Genomic DNA, 16,379 nt, shown 5'->3' with positions numbered 1-16,379 from the left:
CTTGGCTGATTTTATCTTCCTGTTAAGATATCCGACTCATTTTGTAGCGTTTCAAAATGGAACCAATGGCGGAAACATTTTAATCATGCAGCTTATTGTTTGCTATCAAAACTTGTATGTTTGTTTCATGTTAAGAACCATATTTCAACGATTTTTCAGTTACAGTTGGCAAATAACCTAACAAGTGTTCTCCTCAAGTAACTGCCAACTTCTCCACATGATTCTGAAAATGAAATGATTTCTGACATAAAGTCTTTTATCAAATAGTCACAGAGAACATACCCCTTGCCTGGGGATCAAACTCATAACCCTCCAATCTGAAGAATTACTATCTCCCTACTGAGCTAACCAGGCAGGCTTTGTGCTATCATATAAATTCACACCAATCATAGGATATTTATCATGGAGATAATGAAATATATTAGATTATTACTCTAGGGCTTCTAGTTTTCTTGCTATCTGGGCCAATACCTTAGTTTGTTGAGTTTTCATACCCCAGCTCCTGAAAGGAAATAAGCTGTATGTTTGTCTTACCTTTACAGTGATTTTGGAGTTCCTTGCCAACAGCTGCAAGCTTCTTGATGAGATCATCCTTCTGCTTGACTTCCTGTTCCATATCTTCTAGACTCTTGATTATATTCTCTATACCACTGGTGTCCATAGCAGTTGGTTCCAGGCTTGCAAACTTCTTCTCAGCCAAGTCTAACCAGCCAATCAATGGTTCCCGCAATTCTTGGAACTCGTGAGCAATGCCGATAATATCCTCGAGAACTTTTGACCTCTGACCTGCCTGGTAATTGAGTTCATCCCAACGTTTGTCAAGCTGGCCAATCTGACTCTGAATGGCCTTACGCTCTCTGGATTCAAGGGTTTTCTGCAAGTTCTCTCCAGAGTCTTTCACTGATTTCACACTTGGTGCTCTATCATCTAACATCTTCAGCAAGAACTGGAAATTACAAAATAAAGCAAGATTTATACTCAATTTTCCTTCCTGAACATCCTTAAATTTTAGTAAAAACATCAGAAACATTCCGCTATAAAGATTCCTCTAAAAACTTTAAAATGTACCAAGTTGAAAGATTATGGAAGCATTTCTTGAACAAAATCAAGACCTATCAGTTTAAACTTGCACAAATATCCATTGAAAATCAACATCATTTGGGCAAAAATACAAACTTACTTTCTGTTCCTGAAGCTGAGCTTTGGCAACTTTATAATCAGGTGACGGTGACTTCTGATTGGCTACAAGATCTTCAGTTTCTTTCATCCAATCAATGAGGTTCTTCAATGCATCATTAAACTTTCCTGACTGCAGAATGGCACTGTCAAGGTTACGATCTCTTTCAGACACCTGAAATACACAATACACATGTAGATAAATATGTGCATACCTCAATGATATGGAAAAGAATTTTACATGTACACAGATTTGGATCAAAAAGAAATATGTGACACTGTAAATATAACTTACATAGTTCAAAGTTATCTATTACTGAAATAAAAGGGCAGTTCATTTTAATTTTTAAGGTGAAATGCCCATATTTAACCGAAGTTAAGAATGTAAGGAAATGTTTTACATTCCAAAACTTTTAAAACTGAAATGAATACTTTTTAACTATCCCAGATATTCAAATATGTCAAAGTTTCTGAGACATTCTGAAAGGCTTTCTACTAAAATCCAAGAAATAACACTACACTACACCACATACCTTAGCATTGAGGCTATTCCATTTATCCATGAGACTCTCCTGGTCCGTCTCCACGGTGGAGGTATCCACGCCTGGTGCCGCGCCTTGGATAAGCTGTTGCGCTTCCATGGTTACACCCTGGACACGTCGGGACAGGTTATCAAGTACACCGTGTTGAAATTGCTGAAAAAGAAGCACAAACAGCTCAAACTACCAAGTATATCGAAATCTTTTACCGTATTTTACCTATTAAGCACACCTGCTCCAACCTATTAAAGCATATCCAATACTTTCCCCATACAACATCAAGCTCCTTCCCCCTTTTCGAAGACACAATATACCTGAGCTTTATGCTACTAATCATGCTTGATCTACTGGTTGTTTACTTTTTTCAAGTGCCTCTATCCCTGCCTGTAAGATATTTCATATATATGCTTATTCCATTCTGTATTACAAACTAACTCTTTACTTTTATTATTCTTCATGCACATGTAACACTAGAAATTCAAAACAGTTCATATCCTATCTGGGAAATGCTAGGTGAACTTTATAGGTAAAATATGGTACATAATAACAGTGCAAGCTTGTACATATATTTCTATCTTTTTTATTAAATTCTAACATTTATTAATATTTCACAGTAGTGTATTTTCCAAATTTTGTACTTAAAAACATTACCAATATGGCAAGTGTTATTTCCTATCCTAAGTTGCAATGCACACATTATACAATGACACAAAAAGAAACCATATCTTGAAATGATGAATTTAATTTAACAACAAAAACACAAACATTTTAGCCCTTAGAATATAACAAAATCAGCCTAGCTCTGGTAAGTTCTCCTACTGTAAGTGAGTTAAACAAACAAGACAACAAATTTAACACATGTGAGCTTTAGTAAAAGTGATTAAATCAACTTAACACATCTTAAAAGCAGCCTCACTTAAACAACTTGTTCTTCTTGCAAAGAACAAACATTGAGACTGGTAGCAAAATAAACATTTTAAGTACAGAGCCCAGAAACTGAAAACTGAAACCAGTCTCAAAACTCCAGAATCTGATTGGTTGATTCCAAGCTCAATCTTGAAACTGACCAATCAGAAGTTTGCATTCTAAGACTGGTATCCAAACTCAAGTTTTATAACTTTAGAATTAGGTTTATTTAAGAAGAAAGATTTAGAAGATCTATATTTTCAAGAGTGCGTATAGCAGCGATAAAACAGAACAAAATGCATGCATGATTTCCTTCATAACCTAAATAAAAGCCTGTCTTTCTGTCCATATACAAACGTGCTTTTATAAACGTTACAAGGTGTTGTTTTTACCTAAATTCAAGTTCAACAGAACAGGATAAAAGCCGTTAACTGCAAAGCATGTCTAAATTCCGTACTTCTAAAATCACACACTTTCTATAGGTTAAAAGACCATCTATAACCCAGACTAAAAGCAAGATAGCATTTCAAGGTGCTAAGACTTAGCTGTTTTATTCAATACAAAGAGATGCTAGTTAAATAAAATACCGTTAATTTCATTAGTATCGAATTTTGTTGTTTCAGCCAAAATAGGTATTTTGTGGGGACATGGATTCATGAATTTCGTTGCTGAGATTTGATTTTCTTTGATGATGCAAGCACGAAATCCACATTATTTAGTTCTCCATAAATAATAATTATTTTACATTACCAATTTACAGATTTAAACTTTCCAAACATTTAAAAAATACAGAAAAAAGTGAAATCTTTCTGAACAAAATTCACAAGTGTGTAATTTTGTGTATAAAATCATTCCAAAAAACATACTAACGGGTTTCACATGTACTTCGAGGAATCTCCATCTTTTCAAAAATAAGTGTCAGAGATGCATATTCATTTTTTTTTTAACATTTCAGTTGAAGAATAACAAGTCACAAAATATTAACGGAAAACCAGGAAACAGGACAAGATTTGGAATCAGAGAAAGAAGAAAGTAGAAGCTAACCCCACCCATTGTCTATCTACTAGCATCTCCCAAGAGCTTTTAACTCGGAACTTTTCTACGGCAAAAGCTGAAAAAACCCTTTAGCTGCAAAATTAGCATGACAATAACATGTAAATTAAGTCAAGAGTGTCTCAGTTGCACAAACTGTTGTACATTACCTTCATACGCTGTTGAGGAATACATGAAAATTACAAATTAACACCTAAAACGCATTTATCTTAATAAAAATCTTCCAATCTAAATTAAGGTTTAATTGGCAATTAATTAATCAATCAATTTTTTTTAGATTTAGGTTTAATTGCCAATTAATTAATCAACTGATTCTTCTGAAATTTATTTCGAATAATTGTAAATGAAAATCTATATCTGATTTTACACTTTTTTTTTCTTTCTTTTTTTTTGAAATAGAAATGCGTATTGTTTATGAAAACTGAAAATTAGGAATTAGCTCCTGTCTACCTCATATAAATCTAAATTACTGCATATAAGAAAGTCTACAGATATTAAAAGTAACTCTACTGAATAAATTGGATATATTATTGCATAGTAGCTGTTACTCTATTACCTAATCACATGTCACCCAGTCCTTACAGATGGAAACATTTAAAGTATTTTTTTCATGTGACATATTTAAAAAAAAAAAAACATCCTAGAGAACTGGAAGTAGACTGGTTATTATCCTTGAATATTTTTAAAGAAAAATTTTTAATCCTAAATGTTAATAGCAGAATTTACAACTATACCACTTTAAAACTGGAACAGGATTAACTTAATAAAACTGGAAGAAATGGGTGCACTGAAATATTTGAAACCAATTTTGAAATCAATTTATTCTATATGTTATGTATATAGATATAATTTCTATGAAATATAAGATTTATTCTACAGTCAGTTTCAACCCCTGAATCCTGACATTCTACAGTCAGTTTCAACCCCCGAATTCCGACATTCTAGTCAGTTTCAACCCCCGAATTCCGACATTCTACAGTCAGTTTCAACATCAGGCTTCTGCTCACCTTGAGTTCATCCTGTAGACGTTTGATAGCGTTTACGTCACTGCCGATAGGTTCGTGCATCTCGAGCTCGTCTGCTGCTCGGTCGATACTGGTTCTCATACGTCTCAGATTATCTGTTACGGCCTCTAGCGCATTGGACACAGTCTGGATCTCGGCTTTCCTTTCATCTGATACCTCTCTTAAGTGCTCTTGTTGGTTTCTTAACATATCCAACTGGAAAGAGAAAATTACAAACAGATTAGCAAGATTATTTCAGATGAACCAAATATGCATCACTTACATTTTGTTCTTGCTCGGCCATCTTTTTCATTCCACAGTTTTTGTCCAAGACAGATGACCTTATAACCTAAGGCATTCTGTCCAACAAACTTACTGGTACAAACTTACTGGTATGCAAATACATGATAAAAATGTTGAAAATTCTTCTGCAAAATTAACCTTCAAATGCAAACAATAAAATCTGAAAATGAAATAAATTGTGTTCTTACAATTCTTCCATACTTTTATCTAGAGGTTATTTAAAACAGTCACATACATTGAAATATCAAATATTGTTACAATCTGTCATATTTACCTGAGCTTTGAGACCATCTGATGCAGTGACATAGCCGTCTGCTTTCAAAGTCTCATACTGACTTTCTAGATCTTCTAGCATGTTGTCAATGTCATTTACACGGGAAATAAAGTCCTGAAATAAAGTAATAACACAATATTATTATATATGATCCAACTATTTTAAAATAAGTTTTTTCCTGATCAAGATGGTATTGCTTGCCTGTTTTAGGTTTAGCATTGTTTTTCAACTGTATTTCACCTATGTAATGAGATGGTTGTGCGGCTGGGGAAGCGTTTAGCCTAGTAAGTGTTCCTGTAAATTTTAAACTGTTTTCTGTACAGGTAACTTTCAACTTCTCCACACAAATGTGGAGCACAAACGGGTATCTGTGAAGCACAATACTCTCTAATCTACATTCAAACCATCAAATATAAAAGCAAATGTTTAGAAGTCAGTGACCTGAACTATTTGTCCAAAGATAATCAGAAATCACTTTCAGATCTGACATACCTCAATTTGTCTCTCCTGCATCTTCAGAGTGGACTCGTCACGGGAGACTGGACTCATATTCATTAGTTCAGATTCAAGTTGTGATACATGCGATCCAGCTGTCTTCACTGAACCCTGTAAAATATAAGATATATCTTTATGTTTCAATTCCATGAATATCCAATGTAACAAATACAAGTAAACAAACCTTCCATGGGTTATGAAGAGCTCATTAAATCATTCCAAAGATTTTTTAAACAAATTCTTTACTGCTTCATTTCCTTTAAATGAGCATGAAAGTGATTATGAATGGATGAAAGTATTTCAGACAAGAATGTTTAAATGGGTTAAAATCACTATTTCAGCAGTGCTTCTGACTATCAGATGTAATGGTGGTCAGTTCACCTAATGGTATTCCCAACTTCCAACACTAGTATCAACTTTTCTCCTTTTATCTAGTGTCAAACTCCTACCATGAATCGTAGACAGGAAATAAATGACTTAGATGTAGGGTCTTTTCAAAAGCCATTTCTACCCAGAGCTTAAACTTACAACCTCTTTATTTATCACAGTCAAACCTGTCTTAATTAAGCAGCTAGTCAAAGGACCTGTACAATCTGGCTGTTTAAGGGAGGTGCTTGCTTCAGACAAGTAAAAATGAGAACAAAAAGTCAATTTGCAAAGTTAGCTCACAGACTGCTTAATGCGAGCAACTGCTTAATACAGGTGGCTGCTTGTGAAGGGTCAACTGTATTTCAAATATTGCAGGCTTTCATAAGGCAGGAAGTTAATGTTTTAAACAATGATCTTTAAGCCTACACACCTGGAACTGGTCAACTATTTGTGTCCCGGCTTCCATGTCCCTTATCAGTTCCTGTAGCTGGTGTTCGAGCTCCGCTTGTTTCTGTTTCGCATTCTGAACCTCTCGGACCTTGCCTGCAGGCAAGCCACTTTCGCCATCATCCATACCCTGCAGGATCCCGTCCACATAATCTAGCTGAGAGTTCAATCCTTGAACATCATCTTGCAGGCTCTGTGAAGATCAGTTCACATTTCATTCAAATATCAAAATCTGACACATACATCACTTACATAAATAACTTAAATTAGTTAAAATTACAAAATATAAAAACTTGTATTACACGATGTTATTCAACATAGAATCATGCTTCATTTGATCAGATATTTTTCTTTTTTTTCTTCCTTTTTTTTTTTTTAGTAGTGAGTCAGGGAAGCTTCCCAAACTTTTAGCAGGTGTAACTTTATTACAGGAGACTAACAAACTGTAGATTAATGAAAGACGAAAGCTCAATTTCCAAACTGACAACTTACTCTGATTTTATCTTGATGTTTGGGATCTTTAGCTGAGGAGCCAAGTCTGTTATGAGATTCGAGTTTGTCTTCAAGCTTTTTCAGTGTGGCATTCAAGTCCCTCGTGCACTCATCAAAGTCTGTCAATTTACCACTCAGATCTTCAAGACTCTGGATCTTTTCTCCAAGCCCTTTTATAAAAAGTATTAAGAGAAATTTAACATTGGATATGATTCTTAGCAATCAGAAGTAAACAGTCACACAAAGTTATTAATTACTGTAAAAGCAGAAATTTTCGCAAGGGTATAATTTTCCCTATATTCGCGAGGCCCTAAATCTCGCCAAAATTAATCCTCGCGTAATATTCACCATTAGCACAATTTTAATTCAAGTATGATACCATTTTTACAATTTCGCAAATATTAAACCTCGTGAACATACTCATAATTTCAAATTCGAGAAATTTTGACCCAGCGAAAATATGTGCTTTTACAGTATATTTATCTCTTTTCCTATTTGAGCTATGCCATGAGAAAACCAACATAGTGGGTTTGCGACCAGCATGGATCCAGACCAGCCAGTCTGGTCAGGATCCATGCTGTTCGCTTTTAAAGCCTATTGTAATTAGAGAAACTGTTAGCGAACAGCATGGATCCTGACCACACTGCGTGGATGCGCAGGCTGGTCTGGATCCATGCTGGTCGCAAACCCACTATGTTGGTTTTCTCATGGCATAGCTCATTTATTTCTGATATGGATCTGAACTACTGCATTCCCTGTTGCCTCATTTTGTTCTTCATACCTAGTTTTCACTACCTTTAAGCTTCCATACTGAAAACAAATAATTTAAAACCTGAAAAAAGAATAAAAATTGTTGAAAATTTACCTTCATTGAGATTGTCCCATCTTTGGTTCAGATCTTCCAGCCGAACTTTAACAAGTCCTTTGTCGCTGTCCACAGAGTCCATTAAAGACTGACCTTCACGGTTCAACAGTTCCTGATCATACGAAAACTTCAACGCATCGCCACGTAAAGCTTGTGCCTCTTTAAGTTTTTTAGCTACACTATCTTGATTCATCGCATCTGGTGTCAAACCTTCCATTTTATCTTCTGTAAGCTGCAACCATAGCTGCATCTTGTCAAGCTGAGCTTGGAAGTTCTGAGCATGCTTGTTGCTTGCTTCCAGCTGTTCTTCCCTGTCATTGGCCGCATCTCTAAGCCCCTCCCACTCTGCTTGAATGGTTTTCACAGTATCGACCAATGATTTCATAGCAGGGGAGGAGCTTGTTCCAAACTGCTTGGCTCTGTCAACCACATCTTTAATTTCCGGTGCAAGATTATTGAGGTCTCTCAGGAAGTCCTAAATAAATTATACAGTTCTTTTAATTTCTCTACAAAAACAAAAGTCACTTTAACTCCACAATAGTATGTCTTTTGTCAAAGCTTAAGTCATAATAGCGCAATTTAGGTCAAATGGCAACTCCTTCAAAACATTTAATGGAGGCCAAATGTTGCCACTCTAACCTTTATTTAAGACCAGGCACATGGGTAGAAACCAAATACCTTCCATAAAGCCAGCAGAATGACAGAAAGGAACACATGAGAAAATTCTATACCCTGGATGGGTTTCTAGCCCTTGACAGTGAGAGTAATGGGCCAATGATTTGAAATCAGCAATTTTAATCACTCACCCATATTGGGCCCCTTTCCAGTTATTAAACAATATAATAAAATGAACTCATGAAGTATTATATAGAAATCTTTAACCTTATCATGCTGGACACTATTGAATCTGCATTTGCAACAAGTGTAGATCATGATCAGCCTGCACATCCATGTAAACTGATCATGATCTGCACTGTTCACCATTCAGTCAGTATCTTTTTTTTGGTAAGCACCCCTTTTAACAGTTAATGGTACTGTCCAAATTGAAAGATGGGCAAGTTCATTATAGAAATTTAGCTGGGTAAGGGTTAAATGTCTTGACATAAAGGCAATCAGACAGATCTGCAAAAACATACCTTATTCTGTTGTGCTTGTTTCTTTAGGATATTCATATCCCCAGACAGTGGCTCCATACTGGCTTGTTTCTCCTTCAGATCATCCAAGAGAGCCATGAGGTCCTGGCATGAGCCTCGGAACTTGTCGCCTTGCTCATTCATCTTTGACACCTCATTACTCCTCATCTGCAGTTTTTTCTCTGCCTCAGCCATTGGTTTTTCAATGCTTGAAATTTTGTTTTTTATTTCAAATTTGGTATTAGCATCTTTGGTATTATCGCTTAGTTTCTTTGCCAGCTCTTTGGTCTTCTCCAGCAAAGGTATCTGCCTCTTCCTTTCTACTTCGAGTTCCTGTAAACGATATTGAAACCAGAAATAAACTAGAGCTGCTTTTGAGAAAAGCACATGTCTCCCACAACTGCCTTATCATCTGAATAGTAAGTCTGTCTTTATATACCGTTTACTCACAGAAAATATATTTTTGATAGATTTGGAGTAAGTTTTGGAGTAAATGGCCTTTCATTATGTATCCGAGTCAACCATGCACCAAGACATGTATCTCTGGCATCAGTATTTTCGGTAATTCAAGGGCCATAATAAGTGCCTGGGCCGATTTGGCCAGTTATCAAACTTGGCTGAGGACTTATTGGTAAACACATTATGTTCAAGTTTGGTGAAGATCGGATGAGAACTGTTCGACTTAGAGTGTGGACAAGATTTGTGACAGATGGACGGACGAACACACACACCGACAGGAGTAAATCAATATGTCTCCCATCAACAGTGGTGTGGGAGACATAACAAGTATTCTATAACACAGTATAATTACAAAGAAATCATAACTACAAATTATGCTAGTCTTTAAGGCTAATGTGAATATTTGTTTTATGACCTTTTTCCTCCTCTTTGTCTAATTCCTACCAAAATCTGTACATATATTTACTACAAGTAATATAATTTTTTTAAGTAGTACCAGACTAAGGTAATATAACATTTGTTTCACTTTCCATTACCTTTCATGAGCAGAATCAACCCGAGTCTGCTATTATTTTGCTATGCTCCCAAAGAATCTTCCTATAGATTTAATAACTATCACAACAGAAACCTTTAAGTGCCATGTGGTGGTGGTTGTAAAATTTCTCTGGTCTTTCGGGATCATTGAGCCCATTCAACATCATATAATAAAATTCTGCTTAAGCCGGTGCATGAGGGCCTAAAGGATGTTACACTGTCCATTACTTCTCATGAACAGACTCATTCAAACGAAATCTGCTATTATTTTGCTTGGTTTCGTTCTCTGCTTCCAAAAGATCTTCATACAGATTTTGTAAGTAGTGGATATCTGTTATTCTAAAACCTTCCCTTCAGTTCTGCAATCTTTAATGCTTACCTTAATTTCTCTTAAATGCTCCTGATGTTTCTCGGGAGTGGTTGTGACGGGCGAAAGGTTATCCAGGGTGGTCATGTAGTCCGACATCCAGCTGCTCAGTTCCTGCAGTGTGTCACTGAACTCCTGACTGAGCCCCTCCACAGAGTTCAAGCTCTTCTCACGCTCACTCAGCTTGTCGCTCAATCTCTCCCACATTTTGCTGATGGCTGTCATTTTCTCAGTGATGTGAGCTGCATCCTTGGATTCTGGGATACATTTGTCATGGACAGCGTTCCCTGATTGGATGAATTTGTCATACAATGGTTCCTGGCCTCGAAGTTCTTCTTGTAACACCTGCAAGGCAATGGGAATGGTAACAAGAATTTTAAGACTTGAAATCAATGAACCAATGTCCCATAAACTGTACTTTGCTGAATTTCAATGTAATAAAATGATTTCTCGTTTGTGTGCGAAGTAAATGCATCACTTGAAACAACGAAAGAATAAGTTTTACTGAATACTCACTTTACATTAATAAAATCACACTGAAATAGTAAAATATTGGAGGTTTAAACTTTTCATTACACCGGGACATACTTAGAAAGTAGGATTGCATTTTCCTTTAACTTCTACACTAACCTTGACTTGTTCGAGTTGGTTTTTGATCATGGAAGGTTCTGTGGCTACGGGGCCTAGAACGGCAACCATCTTTTCCTTCTGTGCAATCCATTTCTGTAGATGTACACCAGCGTCTTTGTATGTCTTCAGGTCTGCAACAATATCCTCTAGCAGCTTTCTTTGCTGCTCTGAAGATACCTTGACACCCAACCATTTCTCATCTGCAATGACGGAAGTTGATATTTTATTCAACTATCCTGCTGCCATGTCTTAAGATAAAGGTGTTTCAATCCGCTGATCCTCACTCCAGTACAAGCAGTACCTACAGTTTTTTCTTTGTTTTTTTTTATGTGTTGAAAGTAAAGCTTTAATGCTGATGACCCACAATGCCCTTCTCAGCATTACCTCAGACCCTGACTAAACCTGAACACCAACAGCAACATTAATGACTAACTAAGTAAAAGCCTTAAATTAATATATTGATACAATGAATGAACAAACTCTAGAAGAAAGACAGCGTGTTTGATAATTATAATATCACTCCTAAGCACAGATGCGAAAAACTGAAGATGTAATTACCAAGTTCTGTGAGTTGCTGTTGGACCAAATCTGTACCAGGAACACCACGTTTACGTTTCATCAATTCCTGACCCTTCTTTCTGATGTCATCAACCAGCGTCTCCTTGCTCAGCACTTCAGCATGGCCTCTCTGTTTCAACAAAAATGTTTTCAATTTAACAATCCTTGAAATTTAGGGCAGAAGACCGAGTTGCTTATGAAAATGCACACTCTATGATTTTATTTTCTGCAGAAGTAAATATTTAACAATGAAACCTAATTTTTTCTTTACATGCTACACATTTTTATCTATCAAGACACAAACTACTGAATTCTTGTTTATGTTCACATTACAATATATATGCAATTTTTTTACCTCAGTTGAGATCAACCCCAAACATCTCCAGTAATGAAAACTGAGACTCTCAAACATGTTCCGAGCAAATTTAACCTCATGTTCTTTAAGTCTCCTTTTGGCTTCTTTCTCACTGGTTGCCACGGCGACAGAGCCGTCCAGATCCCTCTCTTTAACATCTAACCAACTTAGAATGTCTGCCAAGTCTTGTAAGAAAGACTTCACACTTCCCAGCATGCCTTGGAGTTCCTGTTGGCGATCTAGCAGACGTTCTTCAAGCATCTCGTACCTCTGGTTCATATCTACCAGATCTTGCTGTGTCTCAGACAGGTCTGCTTGATTAAGAACATGTTCCAGATATAAGGTATGTTTAATGATTAAGTCATAAATCAAGCACAACTGATATAATTCTTGAAAAAATTGTGCTTACCTTCAAAAATTGGAAAAAATTATAATATTGTAATTGTAACAATAACCACACCATACTAATCTACAGAAAAACCATTACCCACTAATTTACATGCTTTTTATCTACTTGCTTTTCGTTTTCATGCTCGGTCAGGTCACTAACATTTTCAAAGAATTTTTAATTTTTTACAAACTTCTAACTCTCTAGAACTGTCAAAAGACTTTTGTTTAAAAATACATTTCTCCATGTAATGAAAACATCTCAAAAATGTTAGTCACATCAATAAAAACCACAAAGTGTTAGTCAAAACTACTGCAAAAACAGGCAATTTAAGTATCAAATGTAGCATTATATAAATGGTTTTTCACACAAGATTTTAGGTAAATGGGAGTAGGATTTTGGGATATTTGGAAGTAAAAACTGGATCAGACATAAATGAGCCGTGCCATAAGAAAACCAACAAAGTGGATCCATGCTGTTCGCTTTTAAAGCCTACTGTAATTGGAGAAACTGTTAGCAAACAACATGGATCCTGACCAGACTGCACGGCTGCGCAGGCTGGTCTGGATCCATGCTGGTTGCAAATCCACTATGTTGGTTTTCTCATGGTGCAGCTCAAATAGCAAACGAAAAGGGTAGATAAGCCTCGCACCGTCTAGATGTAGGAAATCAGAGCTGCTTTTTCTACTCCCAACACCACTAGAATCACTTGATGCCGACATCGGGCTCGTAATATCATTGGTGAATGAGAACTGTCCCATTGTTGGTGAAGGGCTTCGTAACCGTGGTGATAGCATATTACTGATACGTCTGCTTCCTAAATGGTGGGAAGATCAAAAATACATGCAGTTCTAGCCAAGATTATACAACAAGAGGTAAATAAGGTGAGGACTTGATAAATATTTCTTTCATTTCTACGTAATACTTCTCATCAAACTTTATCTAAGGGCTCCCCAGAAGAGAAAAATATGACTTTCTACTGCTACAACAAATTGAATAATTCTTAAAAAAAGACAATACTCTTAAACTGATCATTCAGCCATTACCCATCTTAAAGAAATGCATAAAATTTTATAAGGCGAATAATGCCTCTCAACTAAGAAACCTAAACAATAAATTTTCTATAAGTCCTTAACAAATTTAAACTCCAAACTGCAATATTCTTTTCGCGTGCATACTTGCTTAGTTTCTCTAAAAGTTCTCACATAAAATCATTAACAAATAAAATGAGCCGCGCCATGAGAAAACCAACAGTGCATTTGCAACCAGCATGGATCCAGACCAGACTGCGCATCCGTGCAGTCTGGTCAGGATCCATGCTGTTCGCTAACGGTTTCTCTAATTGCATTAGGCTTTGAATGCGAACAGCATGGATCCTGACCAGACTAAGCAGATGCGCAGGCTGGTCTGGATCCATGCTGGTCGCAAATGCAGTATGTTGGTTTTCTCATGGTGTGGCTCAAATCTGGAAATAACTTATTCACCAATAAATCACAAATAAATGCATTAACTATATCAGATGAAATTAATTCAACATCTTACGTTAGCTAAGAAAATGAATTTCATTGAAAGACGAGTTAAAACGAGATGCTAAAGAAACATTACACTCGGGAAAATGTAAATATTTTCTAAAATATATGTTTGACAAAAACAGAATTTTCAGAGAGTTCCGCACAACAACTTGCGTACATGTAAACTATTGCAAATCATCAATCTGTACGACTACGGTGGAAGATTTGGCTCACTGTTTTTTTAATTTTGGTAGTATGTGTTTTTCTTTTTCCCCCAAGTCAATTACACATATAAATGAATTCAAATTCAGTAAGTATGGACAATATTGATTAACTTGTGACGACACATATTTGTGAAACACATACAAAACATGAAATTCAACAGTGTTGGGTTATGATTTTGTTTATAACACAATATTTTATGTCAATTTATCCATTTTTTCCCCCAATAACTGAAAACATAGAGTATAAAAAAGTGAAACATTTCTTCTGCATCTCAGTGTATGTTGAGAAACTCTTCATTCTTGTTAGTCACAAAATAAAAATCATTCTCTTCACACTGCAATCAAGTTGTTATAACAAGCATGTAAAAAGTGTATTATCTAGCTTACTGAATCTCATGGGGCTTTTGGGTCTGGTGTCTCCCGACTGTATCGCATCATAAACTTGACCGATTTCATTCAGCTCGTCCATTTTTGGTGAGAACTCGTAATATTCCTGAATCATGGGCTGAAATGGAGAAAATGGTCTCCAATTAAAATGAGTACATACAATGCAATGACATTTGTGTATCTATTTCATTATATATTTTCAGTAACTGTTGTTGTTGGGTTTTCAGTCACATCAACTCAGTTAAGGTCAAATGGCAACTTTTCCAGCTTTTGTTGTTTACCTATTCTGACTAAGGTTTCATGAATGTTCTAATGTATTCTTAATCTCTTTAGAAATTATGTGGAATATAACGTACCTAAAGAATGGTACAAAAAATTCTCTAACAATGCCACTAATTTTACCCATTGAAGGTGTTTAGACTTACCTGTAATTCTTCTATTTGTTTAGCAACCACGTCCATGTCAACAGCGACTGGTTCAAATGAATCAATATCAGTTTCCATACCAGTCAACCACTGAACAACTTCCTGTTTAATCCTCTCATAATCACTTTCTTTGCTTTCTTTCAAACTTGCTTCAGAGTCACGTTCGGCTACACATTCCTCGAACCTAGACCAACCAGCATCAATATTAGCCAATGCCATTTTAATGGCTGTTGTATCACCTGTTCTAGGATCTTCAATAAGTTCATGTCCGAGAGATTGCAGCTGTTCTAATGCTTGCAACTGTCGCTCTTTTTCCATTTTAACTCCGTCAACCTTCAGTTTCAGTTGATCAATAGGCCTCTTGTTCCACTCGGATGACTCCAAACTATCAGCATTGACTTGAACCCATGTCTTAAGTAGATCCAAATTATCATTAAATTTATCCAATTTTTCAGCAACATCCTTTGCTTCTCTTGAAGTAGCTCTACATTTTTTCTGTACATCGAGAAATTTGGCACCAATATCACTAATCTTTCCTTCAAGAGTTTTAGCCATATCCAAATCACATGTTTTAATAAGCTCACCAGCTGCTTGTTTAACTGAGTCTACACTTGGTTTATGACTTTCTATATCAGTTTCAATAATGCTCAATTGCTGTGCTTGTTCATTCAACTTGTCTTGGTTTAGACTAACTGGTTTCTGTTGATCAAGTTTTCGATCTGTCTCTTTCAACCAAGTTAAAAGCTGATCAACAGCATTCTGAACACCTTGTGATTTTGTGACTGCAGTCTGTAAGTCATTGGCACGTTCGTTAACTTCTTCTGAGACAATTTCATGACGATCAGAAATATCATTTATAATCTCTTGAATCTTTTCAACCTGTTCACCTCCAATTCCCAATTCTCTCATCTGTCCTATCACTTCTTTTCCACACTTTTCAAGTTCTGCCATTTGGTTCTTATGTGCAATGGCATCATTACCAAGTGCTTTCATCTTCTCCAGATGGTCTCTTAGGGCCTCTGGTTCTGGTGCTGAAGCCTCTTGTCTTGTCTGACTAAGTTTCTCTTCTGTGTCCGTCAACCACGACAACATTGTCCAAGTCGATTCATTAAATGCTTTTTGTTTACTGACCAACTGAGACAACTTGTCCCCGAATTTATTGCACTTAGCTTTGAGATCGTGGTACTGTTTATCAGCTTCTTTCTGTTTCTCAAGGACTACCTCAACTTCCTTGTTGTCCATAGCTATCCAACTTGTTCTACTTAACCTACTAGGTTTTTGTCTGTCCGCTTTGTAAGCATCAAGTTCCAGCTTATGGGCCTAAAAAACAAAATTAACATTACATCAATACCATTCAGTTAAATGCAAATAGCAACTTTTCGAAGCAGCTACTTTAGAAAGTGTTTAGAGTTATGTGTTGATGAAGAAAAATGATATGTTCTGGATTTGCTCCAAAGCATCTTACTCTTTCAGATTTTGAACTGG

At 36.2% G+C, this 16,379-nt stretch overlaps 1 protein-coding gene across 1 annotated transcript in view; it reads right to left on the bottom strand.

The window, feature by feature from the left end:
• LOC123524323 (microtubule-actin cross-linking factor 1, isoforms 1/2/3/4/5-like) overlaps positions 1–16,379 on the bottom strand; it is a 158,373-nt gene that overhangs the window by 49,792 nt on the left and 92,202 nt on the right. The window contains exons 34-50 of the mRNA XM_053539774.1: positions 14,895–16,214; positions 14,470–14,587; positions 13,000–13,164; positions 12,035–12,273; positions 11,605–11,734; positions 11,047–11,246; positions 10,429–10,761; positions 9,060–9,389; positions 7,924–8,398; positions 7,059–7,228; positions 6,550–6,759; positions 5,748–5,861; positions 5,256–5,369; positions 4,682–4,894; positions 1,710–1,871; positions 1,181–1,351; positions 535–946 (exon numbers count right to left, since the gene is read on the bottom strand). Of these exons, the coding sequence (XP_053395749.1) occupies positions 535–946; positions 1,181–1,351; positions 1,710–1,871; positions 4,682–4,894; positions 5,256–5,369; positions 5,748–5,861; positions 6,550–6,759; positions 7,059–7,228; positions 7,924–8,398; positions 9,060–9,389; positions 10,429–10,761; positions 11,047–11,246; positions 11,605–11,734; positions 12,035–12,273; positions 13,000–13,164; positions 14,470–14,587; positions 14,895–16,214 (4,876 nt within the window). The remainder of the gene's footprint in view (positions 1–534; positions 947–1,180; positions 1,352–1,709; positions 1,872–4,681; positions 4,895–5,255; positions 5,370–5,747; positions 5,862–6,549; positions 6,760–7,058; positions 7,229–7,923; positions 8,399–9,059; positions 9,390–10,428; positions 10,762–11,046; positions 11,247–11,604; positions 11,735–12,034; positions 12,274–12,999; positions 13,165–14,469; positions 14,588–14,894; positions 16,215–16,379) is intronic.

Source organism: Mercenaria mercenaria, chromosome 3, assembly GCF_021730395.1.
Source record: "Mercenaria mercenaria strain notata chromosome 3, MADL_Memer_1, whole genome shotgun sequence".
NCBI lineage: Eukaryota > Metazoa > Mollusca > Bivalvia > Venerida > Veneridae > Mercenaria > Mercenaria mercenaria.
The sequence above is the reverse complement of the archived record's forward strand: the minus strand, read 5'-3'. Positions and strand labels throughout refer to the sequence as shown.